This window comes from Drosophila erecta, unplaced genomic scaffold (genome assembly GCF_003286155.1).
Source record: "Drosophila erecta strain 14021-0224.00,06,07 unplaced genomic scaffold, DereRS2 tig00000021-arrow-pilon, whole genome shotgun sequence".
NCBI lineage: Eukaryota > Metazoa > Arthropoda > Insecta > Diptera > Drosophilidae > Drosophila > Drosophila erecta.
The window spans coordinates 4539043-4549855 of NW_020825198.1; the positions used below are offsets into that span (position 1 = coordinate 4539043).

General features: G+C 38.6%; 1 protein-coding gene across 16 annotated transcripts; it reads right to left on the reverse strand.

Moving 5' to 3' along the window:
* Window positions 1-44: 44 nt before the first annotated feature.
* On the reverse strand, window positions 45-6101 carry LOC6544720 (putative uncharacterized protein DDB_G0271606). Of its 16 annotated transcripts, none has more exons than XM_026977410.1 (7): window positions 5825-6101; window positions 3961-4283; window positions 2272-2455; window positions 2162-2219; window positions 830-1533; window positions 637-760; window positions 45-476 (listed from the first exon to the last, which is right to left on the reverse strand). In XM_026977410.1, the coding sequence occupies exons 2-7, from the start codon at window positions 4037-4039 to the stop codon at window positions 249-251; spliced, it is 1377 nt and encodes a 458-aa protein (XP_026833211.1). In that variant the 5' UTR covers window positions 4040-4283; window positions 5825-6101; the 3' UTR covers window positions 45-248. The 16 variants fall into 16 exon arrangements, with proteins under 16 accessions (XP_026833211.1, XP_026833205.1, XP_026833200.1 ...); XM_026977404.1 differs by having other exon boundaries at window positions 3961-4302; XM_026977399.1 differs by having other exon boundaries at window positions 3961-4311.
* Between the last annotated feature and the right edge of the window lie 4712 nt (window positions 6102-10813).

Here is a 10813-nt window from a genome sequence, read left to right on the forward strand (position 1 = left end):
CAATTTCTTAATTGATTTGCTTCTTCCATTTTGGAGTTTGTTTCTTTTCGGTTTTAGTTTTTTTTTTAGCTTTTTCTTCGTTTTTTTTTTGTTCTTTGTGTGTTTGTTACGGGGTTCGTATTTGGATAATTTTGGTTAATTTTAGCTTTCCTCTTTGGCTGCAGTTGGCCTCTCCAACTGTGTGTGTGGTGTGGTGTGTGTGAACGTGGGTGCATCCTTCGTCTGCTGGCTGTTTACATATATAGATATCACGATAGTTCCTGCGAGAACTGCGTCTCCAGGGTGGGTCTAGTTCTAGTGGGATTCCTGCTGGGATTGCGTATCGGTGGTCCTGGGCTGCCATAGCCCGCCGCATACAGCTGCGGGCACGAGTCTTTTATGAGTTCCTGCGTCTCGCGCAGCTGCCGCTGCACTTGCGGCGCCAGTCGCTGCACACTGATGGCTGGCGGGAACTTGTATTCCGCCGCTGGAGCGGGCTGTCAAGTAAATACACATGTTTAGTAACACATAGGATATCAGTCACGATTTTAGACATTCAGAGCTAGTTGTTCATGAGCGCGAATTCTTCAGGCGGTAGCAGCATAATCCGAGGAATACGCGTTTGCCCCATGGATAGCTGCATTCGGGATCACTCACCTGGACGCCGTGCATCATCTCGCCGTAGTAGGCGCCCGGCGGAGGAGGCGGCGGCTGTTGCTGCTGGATTTGGCTGTGTGGAGCGGTTGGCGGTTCGTAAGTTTCGGGGGCGTTGCATTTGATACTGAAACGCATACCAAATATTGCATATTCATATATATACTGTGGACAGACGCCAGATAGCTGAACTCACCCAGTTGCACAGAGGAGAGTGGTTGCAGCGGGGCCACCATAGATGAGGCGCTTTGGACTCACGCTCTGTGGCTTTGATCCGGCGGGAAGGGTCAGCAGGTATTGCTGTTGCTGCTGGTAGAGTTGCTGCTGCTGCTGATTGAGTTGCAGCTGCTGTTGCTGTTGCAGCTGCTGTTGCTGCTGCAGCTGCTGTTGCTGCTGTAGCTGCTGCTGCTGCTGTTGCTGCTGTAGCTGCTGCTGCTGCTGTTGGTGCTGCTGCTGCAACTGCACGAGCTGTGCCGCTGCTGCTGCCGTGGACGTGTTGACAACATTAGGATCCAACTGGGGCAGCAGGATTAGTTGCTGCTGCTGCTGGTAGAGCACTGCCGCCTGTTGCTGCTGCTGCTGTTGCTGCTGCTGCACCACTTGCCGTCCCGTCAACACATGCTGAGGTAGATACTCCGTCGTGGGCAGCGCGACTATCGTCGAGGAGGAGGAGGCGGTGACCGCCGACGCGCTGGAAGGCTGGAGCAGCAGGCCGGCGCCACGTGGTGGCTGCTTCAGTGGCACCTGCACCTGGCGGATGGGCGTCGTCTGCAGCGAGCGGCTGGCCGAGGAGCAGATGGAGGCCGTGATGCTGGCGGACTCCCAATGTTGACGCAGGGCGTTTAGGCGGGCCTCCTCCAATGCGATCTCCGTTTCGCTGGCCGAGTCGTAGTCGGGACCCTAAAATAAACGTGTTGTAATTGTTTAATTGTTTAATTGTTTAAATGTTTAATTGAGTAGACGAATGAATCCTCGTAGCGTTTCTTGCTGCGCAGGAGATTCGCATATCTCTTTGAAGTGAAATTTACAAGTAACAAGCGAATTTTAATGGCTCCTCACATGTTGTTCGAAAAGAAAACAAATATGGGGCCGTAAAACCAATTGTTTTGGTCTTTCGATTTGGCGTGGCCAAATACTTAGCACACTTATATATTGATCTTTGGCCAACAAGCCATTTGTTTATTATCATGAAACAGCCCATTACAAATCAATATTATGACTATTTGCACCCATTTTCACGTTCACAAAATGCTGCTCTTCTTTTACTTTCGTTGGGATTATATTATAAAGCTTTTAAAATATATGTGTTTTTTTCTGATTTAAATTTCATGCTTCGTATATTGCGTATTTGGGGTCAATGAATTTCAATTTTTGGAATTTCTTGCTTGGTGTTTATGGAAACAGCGACTGTTTTCTGTACTTTATAGTCAACAAGTGATTGTAATAAACTAATTTAGTGGACTGAAACTATGGGAACCCCCCAGATTTAAGGTACCATCTGTTTGGGCATCACTAAGCGGATACTCACCTCATCGATCTTCTTGTCCAGCATGCGGAAGAAGTTCTGTTGGCTAGATGATATTTCCCTGGAAAAGTGAGGTGTTCATTTTCGGTTATGTGGTCGGTGGGCTGACTTACTGGCTTTGCAGCAGCGACAGGTTCTTGGCGCGCAGCAGGGAGACGGCCACGTCCTCGTCGCTTTCCTGGATGTCCTTATTGCTTAGCTCCTCGCTCTCGTCGTGCTTCTCGCGTTCGCGCTGCTGTGCCTTCTCGGCATCCTCGATGTGGCCTTCGTCCTCGTCCGTTTCGGCATCTGAGTCGGCTGCCAAATGGACAAACAAATGGATAATGCCAAAGAAGAGTTTCGAGCATTAGTCAAGTTGAGTGGGCAATTTCGCGAGTGCCATGGAGTGGCAAAAGTTTTGCAATAAGCCAAGTGTGGCAACTTTTGTGCGAAGGGGCGCAGTCGAGAAAAATTCTTAGAAAACACTTGTAAAAATTACGCTAGGGCCTGGGCATGTGAACACTCTGCAGAACTAACTATCCGCCTTAGAAACAGAACATAGAACATTTCATTAAACATTTTTTGGTGTAAACAACAAGCTGTTTGCTAATCCATGATTCGGCTTGACCTGCGTATACGTAATATTTTCTTGGGCCTTTCTTTGAAGTGGCCTTGCTACCCATAAATTTAATTAAAAGCCGCTATGCATCTTAATGCAAATTCGGAAAAGCGAGAGCCGAGTATTATGAATAATTAATCTAGGACCGAGAGTAAAGCTTGGGCGCCTTCGAAATATTTGGGTCGTTTATGGCACAATGGCGCCTTTGTGTATGCTATACTTTTTTAGCTTTAACCCTTTTGCCCACACACACAGCGATACAAACTTACGGTGCCTGGGGGGGCTGGCCACGCCCCTTGAAGCGGCGCCCACTGCAACAACAAGTTGCCTTTTTAGCAGTTAATTATACACACAAAATGGAATAAAAAAGCAAGGCAACACGCACACATTGACAGCCACAAAAGAGCGGGGTTGGGCATAGTCAAAAGTTTGGCATGTAGGCTAGGTTTTTACATTCTTATAAACTTAAGCGCAAACACTGGCTAGTGTGTGTGTGTGTGTGTGTGTGTGTGTTTTGGTGTATATATAGACAATGCTGTGGGCTTTAAAATGTAGGCCTTTATTACTTTGGTGAATGCATGGCCTTAAAACTGGGCTTCTCCTTTCAACTTCCCCTGCGCTGCCCCTTTTTTCACTGCTGGTGACATATTAATCAATGATGTCCTCATTGTGTGGAAACAGGTGGCTCACACACACACACGTACACACAGAGACTGCACGGAAACACGGACGCACACACACACACACAGCTGGAGGCAAATTGATGTCGTCATGCGTGTAAGCTTTTGTTGTGCGAGGCAATACTTTTTCCTCGGCGTTTTCCCAATTTCCCTCGCTCTACACAGAAGAAAATGCTCAAACGATTTTGTAGATCATTCCAAATGATCGGCGATATAAAAATGTAGCAAAACAATATCAATTCTAATACGCAAAACAAGAATAACATAAAATCTATAGGTAAAATGGTGATATACTAAGCTGTGAAATTTGCGTAGATCAATTCATCGAGCATTACTGGTTCTTCACGATATAAATAACATAAATTCCTATTAAAAATATTTGAAAACCTTTAGAAACTTTTAGATTGATACCTTTAGGTTGCTAGCTTTTAATGGCACTCTACGACATTTTCGTTCTGTGCACCGTATATGGGATCTCATGAAGTCAGTTGCCCCAAGGATACACTCCCATTTCGACTACTCACCATGTCCTCCTTTCTTGCCGTTCGCTTTACTCTTCGATTTCCTGGGATACAAATGTATCTTGCTCTGTCCACAGCCCATCTTTTGAATGTGCCGCTGCCTCTAGAAATCCAGAATCGCTGCTGCCGCTGCTGCTACTGCTGCTGTTGTTGTTGTTTTCAATTTGTGTTGGTTTTTTTTTTTTGTATTTATCTGCCGTGTTTTTGTTGTATTATTAATTTGTTGCTCGACACGTTGCTCTCCCGCTCTGTCTGCCACTCGCGCCACTCTTCACGCCTGCTTCACCTCTCCTTCTTTTATTTACGTTTGTCGTCTATTCTTTCTTCTGTTTTATTCAATTTTCACTAATTTAACTATGTGTGTAAATTTAATTTATTTGATTTGCTGTTGTGGCTGCCGCTGCGACTGATGCCGTTGTCAATTTCGCAAGATTGAGGTAGCAGCAACAAATGCTCCTCGAAGGGGGGGAATACATTTGTGCGTGAGTTTTTCTTAGGGAAAATACCACCCATGCCACCCACTCAGCCAGCCACCTATTTCCAGTTCAAACCAAATACAGGACAACTTGGCTAATTCGAGTGAAGTCAAGTACTTAATTAGTGGATTACTTTAAAATTGATAGCAAGAGTAGAACGAGCCATTAGTTGCAATTTCTTTAATAATCCTTTAATATTTAATATTAGTATTCAATCAAAAAATAATACTAATGCTTTTTAATTTTTAAGGATCAGTCAACAATTTTTGAATATTTTTCATATTATTATTTAATCATTTTAGTTTTTATTTATATATTCTTAAATGAGTCAGTACATATAGGAAATTAAATTTACTGAGGGTTCTAAAAACTTCTGGCAAATTTAATTGAAAAATTTGTTTAAAGAAAGAGTTTTAATTGGTAATAGCATTATTTAATGTGACAAGGTTTAAGTTCAGCTTAATTGCCCTGCACGATGCTTCACTGTAGTGGCATTTCCCTCATCTACTTGTCTTCGGTTTTTTGGGGACTGTAACGGAAATTAAGTGGGTCCCTGGCTGGCACTCAACCACTTGTTTCAGCCGTGCTATAAATTCAATTTGCAGCGTCAATTTGTAAACAGGACAAACCCATAAAAGGGTTTTCTGACCAGGGCTGCAGCAGCACTACGCCAATCGCTCTCCTTGAGAGCCTTTTCTGTGTTGTTGATGTTTTCGATGCCTTTGAAGGTGGCACCCACTTTGTTCAACTAATCGCGCGCGTGGTGTTTTTGCTGCTGCTGTTGTTGTTGTTGTTTATGTTGTCGTTGGTAATTTAAACAAATAATAACGATAATAAGCACAACAAATAGTGTGCAACAAAAACACTTGAATTATATTCAATTATTCGCAGAAAGAGCGAGAGCACTCGGCCACTCGCTTTTGCTCACTGGATATTATAATAGACACCGACACGGGAGACACACCGCACCACCACACGCACACCAAGCACACGGAGCACACGCACACATGCGCCCATTTTGGGGGAAGACGGACACAGACAGGCGCGCGCCAAAAAAGAGAGAGACAGAGAGAGAGAGAGAGAGAGAGCGCCACAGAGAGAGAGAAATTGATTTTTCTATTTATAAAAAAAAATCAAAATATATCCGCTTGGTTCACATCTTCCCTTCTTTTTTTTTGATTATTTTATTTTTGTTGCCGCCAACTGGCAGCGAAACATAATTTATGTTTTATTTATGATTGCCGGATTTTCATTTAATTTCCATTCCCCATTGCGATTTTCGGCTGGCCGCTATCCGTTTTATTTCGCCCCAAAGAAACTTGTTTGATTTATCTCACTTGACCACTTGGGCGCATTTGGCCATTCCATCAAATAAAAACACTATCATTTACCGTTTAACGAATACACCAACTTATTTACACCAATTTGTTAATAACTAAGAGGAACTGTCGCCCATTTTTTCTGTTTTCCTTTCTTTTTTTTTAATTATTTACACTGGCTTTTTCCTGCGGAAAACTTTGCCGAAAAGTATCTGCGACGCGTTGCGAGTGTGCGGAATTTGTATGAAATTTATGCTGCATGACACTCCTCTTTGTGTCACAAAAAAGCGAGAACCGCTCTCAGCGGCATGCCAGCACACACACAACGATGGAGGTGAGTGCCCACTGTAATGGGGGTGGGTTTTCAGGCGGAGCTTTCACACAGGGGTTCAATGCTACCGGAGCATGCGGAGCTGGAGCTTTCGGCAAACGGCGAGCTTCGGGGTGCTCCCACAGCGAACTCTCCTGGTTGAGCACGCTATAAGCTTTGTGCCAGGAACTTTTCGGAATTGTTGGCCACGCGAAAACCGCTCCAGTAATGCCAAAAAGCTCCTGCAGAGGTCAGGTCAGTCCCCATTCTTGAAGTTTGCAAAAGGTGTTATACCAAAGATACTAGAATAATAAGATGCGTAACACCATACGATTTTTTTGCACACGATTTTTTCGGGCTAGCTCTAGAGCAGGCTCCAGGCTCCAGAGAGAGAGAGAGAGCGCTCTAGAGCCAGCAGCTCTCTTGTTCGCATCAGAGATGCCAATATTTTTCTGAAAAAAAAAGATAGATTGAGAAAAAAAAACGGAAAAAATAGGCTGAAAATTTCAAAAAAGGATGAAAAATCAGGACAGATTTTGAATCATACGTTTGATTCATACGTTGCCATTGTGCCAATGCGTTTCAAATACGTTTCGGGCATTTTATAGGCTTTATTTAAGGTAATTATTACTATTCACTCACTATTTCACGCACTAATATAATTATGACAAAATAATAGTTTATTATTTAATCACTTACAGCTCGAGATTAATTTAGTAGCACTTTGTATACAAGTAAACATAAAAATATATATCCCTTTCAGTGTAGGGTAATCAATTTCTTTACAATAATTTTATATTGTATTTTAAATATTTTTTATTAATAAATTAATAATTATTAATAAATATTATAACATTTCAAACACTTGTATGAATAACATTTGCCTGGTTATTTGTTCAAGAGGGATGCCAATGTGATCTTGCAAGTAATCACACTTAAGAACACATACACTACACTCACTGCTCGACCAGTAAGAGAGATTACTTGAACTACTTTTCGACTCTAAATTAGAAGACATGCCTTACAGTCTTCACCAGAACTAGTTGGGAATTATAGGGCTACAAGAAAATATGTTTCCTAAACAAATATTAAAAGCGGCATCAACTATGTGTTCTGACAGTAAGTTAAACATTCTTCAGGCTTTAATTAACACAATTTTTACTAGTTTGTGCAAGTAACACATACACTACATACATACATACATACATATATACCATACATACATACATACATACATACATACATACATACATACATACGTACATACGTACATACATACATACATACATACATACATACATACATACATGCATACATACATACATACATACATACATACATACATACATACATACATACATACATACATACATACATACATACATACATACATACATACATACATACATACATACATACATACATACATACATACATATGTACATACATACACCGGTGCATACACTACACATACACTACATTCACTGCTCGACCCGTAAGAGTGGAAACTGGAAACATTTTGCGACTCTAAATTAGAAGACATGCCTTACAGTCTACACTAGAACTAGTTGGGAATTATAGGGCTACAAGAAAATATGTTTCCTAACGTGGAAAATATATTTGATCTTAGTGATTCTTATGTGCGCTGGTCCTGCCTCAAGAATTCCATTTTGCCATAAACAGGTTGCATATGAAGTTTTTTATTTATTTAGTATATTTATTAGTGCAATTATTAGTATACAAGTAAAAAAAATGCAAACTTATGTAAATGACCAATTTTCAGTATTTGAAATGCAAATATTATTTTGTTGAATGTTTTTGTAATATTCTAATTTGATATTTTTAAAAACCTCGCAATTTTAGCATTTAACAGTTCCATCTGAGCTTTTCATAAATGAGAAAAACTACTCGATAGAATCGGACTTTGGAAAACTAAAGGCACCAGCTGAAAATGTCCTAAGGCTGAAGCTCTAAACTCAATAACTCAAATTATCTTAGTCGGCGTTTGAAGTGCCTCTTAATGTTTCTGGCGCAATTCTCTAAAAATCTGCATTCAAATTTTGAAATTTAATTTTTCTTATTTTTTTTGTATTTTTTCTAATGCTATTATATTGTAGAAGTTCAAAAAAGGTAAAACATGTCCCAAGGCTGAAGGTCTAAAGTCCATAACTCGGATTTAATTGGATTTTGAAGTGGCATACCCCTAAATGTTTCTGGCGCAATTCTCTAAAAATCTGCATTATAATTTAGAAATTATTTTTTTTTAAATTTTTTTTAAATTTTTTTGATGTGATGATCGTCAAATTGCCAGCTTTAAAATCAGGAATGTATTTAAATATGTGTTGTGTGATTTTGCAGTATTATTTCATTTATTTTATAATAAAAGCACTCCAATTTACATTATTTCACATAATAATGATATTATTTTATATGCATTTCTAGTTTACATACAATTTATCTATGTAAAATTGCATAGTTCTCTATTTTCCAGTAGTTTACATGATCAGAGCGAAAGAGAGCAAAGTTCCGTTGGATCCTCGCTTATTCCGTTTTCTTCCTATCCTCTAAGTACGCCGTTACCTGCCAGTTCTTAGCTGCGCTTTTCTCAGACGGTTGATTTTTGGCATCACGTGTTTCAATGAGTTTAATGAAACTAAAGGCGTTCGGAATTAGTTAAAACTTGTGTTAATACTAAGTAATCTTTATCTCTCTGTTCAATCAATCTCTCTGTTTCGATTTTGAGTTATTAAAGCACCTGCAAGAAGTGAAAAACAGCGTGCTTCGGTGCACACGTGTGTGTGTGTGAGCTTCAAAAAGTGGCAGCTGCCAATTTTATGTTAAATAGACATCGAAAAGGAGTTATTCTAGTTAAAATGAATGCATTGTCGGCTAGTTAGTATGTTAGCAATAACGTGCGAACGCAAAATGCAATATAATATCCGAATTTACGGTTTTTAATTTAGGCATTCAAGCGGGTGACGCGCGTTTTCATGTGTGTGTGTGTGTCTCGATGCGACAAGTTCGCCGTGATTTAAATCCGCCGTGCTCCTACTTCGCCGTGCATAAATGCAGGTGTGTTGGCAATGATGCGCAATTCGCCGCAAATAGTGTTTGTGGTTTGCGGCGAGTTTTGATATCCAATTTAAATCGTTTAATTTAATTCAAAGCGTTCTTTTTTTTATGTTCCATTTTTTTTTGTGTGGTATTATAATATATGTGCATCAATTTATTAAAATTTTAACATCTTGGTGTGTTAAAATGAAGATAATTCCTCATAATTAGAGGAAAATTTCCCATTTTAAAGTGTTTTTTGTTTTTTATTTTAAAGTGCTCAAAAAGTGTAATGGAAAATTTTATATTGAATTGTGTTTATATTTGTTTTTTATTTTAAAGTGTTCAAGAAAGAAAATTTTCTGTTGTAAAGTGTTTATATTTGTTTTTTTTTCTTTAAGTGTTCAAAAAGGGAAAAGTAAAATTTTCTATTGTAAAATGTTCAAAAAGGTAAAGTAAAATGTTGTATTGTAAAGTGTTCATTTGCAATTTCAAAAAATTAAGAAATGTCCTAAGACTGAAGTTCTAAACTCCATAACTCCACTTGTGTTAATCAGATTTTGAAGTGGCATACCTCTAAATGTTTCTGGCGCAATTCTCTAAAAAACTGCATTCAAATTTAGAAATGTATTTTTTTTTCATGTTTTTCTAATTTTTCTGATGTAGAAATCAAAGAACTTAAAAAATACCAAAATCTGAAGTTCTAAACTCCATAACTCCACTTCTGCTAATCAGATTTTGAAGTGGCATACCTCTAAATGTTTCTGGCGCGATTCTCTAAAAATCTGCATTCAAATTTAGAAATGTATTTTTTTTTCATGTTTTTCTAATTTTTCTGATGTATGATGTTGTAGAAATTCACAAAAATTAAAAAATGAACCAAATCTGAAGTTCTAAACTCCATAACTCAACTTATCTCAATCAGATTTTGAAGTGGCATACCTCTAAATGTTTCTGGCGCAATTCTCTAAAAAACTGCATTCAAATTTAGAAATGTATTTTTTTTTCATGTTTTTCTAATTTTTCTGATGTATGATGTTGTAGAAATCAAAGAACTTAAAAAATACCAAAATCTGAAGTTCTAAACTCCATAACTCCACTTGTGCTAATCAGATTTTGAAGTGGCATACCTCTTAATGTTTCTGGCGCGATTCTCTAAAAATCTGCATTCAAATTTAGAAATGTATTTTTTTTTCACGTTTTTCTAATTTTTCTGATGTATGATGTTGTTGAAATTCACAAAAATTAAAAAATGAACCAAATCTGAAGTTCTAAACTCCATAACTCAACTTATCTCAATCAGATTTTGAAGTGGCATACCTCTAAATGTTTCTGGCGCGATTCTCTAAAAAACTGCATTCAAATTTATAAATGTATTTTTTTTTCATGTTTTTGTAATTTTTCTGATGTATGATGTTGTAGAAATTCACAAAAATTAAAAAATGAACCAAATCTGAAGTTCTAAACTCCATAACTCAACTTATCTCAATCAGATTTTGAAGTGGCATACCTCTAAATGTTTCTGGCGCGATTCTCTAAAAATCTGCATTCAAATTTAGAAATGTATTTTTTTTTCATGTTTTTCTAATTTTTCTGATGTTGTTGTTGTTTTTATGATGTTGTAGAAATTCACAAAAATTAAAAAATGATCCAAATCTGAAGTTCTAAACTCCATAACTCAACTTATCTCAATCGGATTT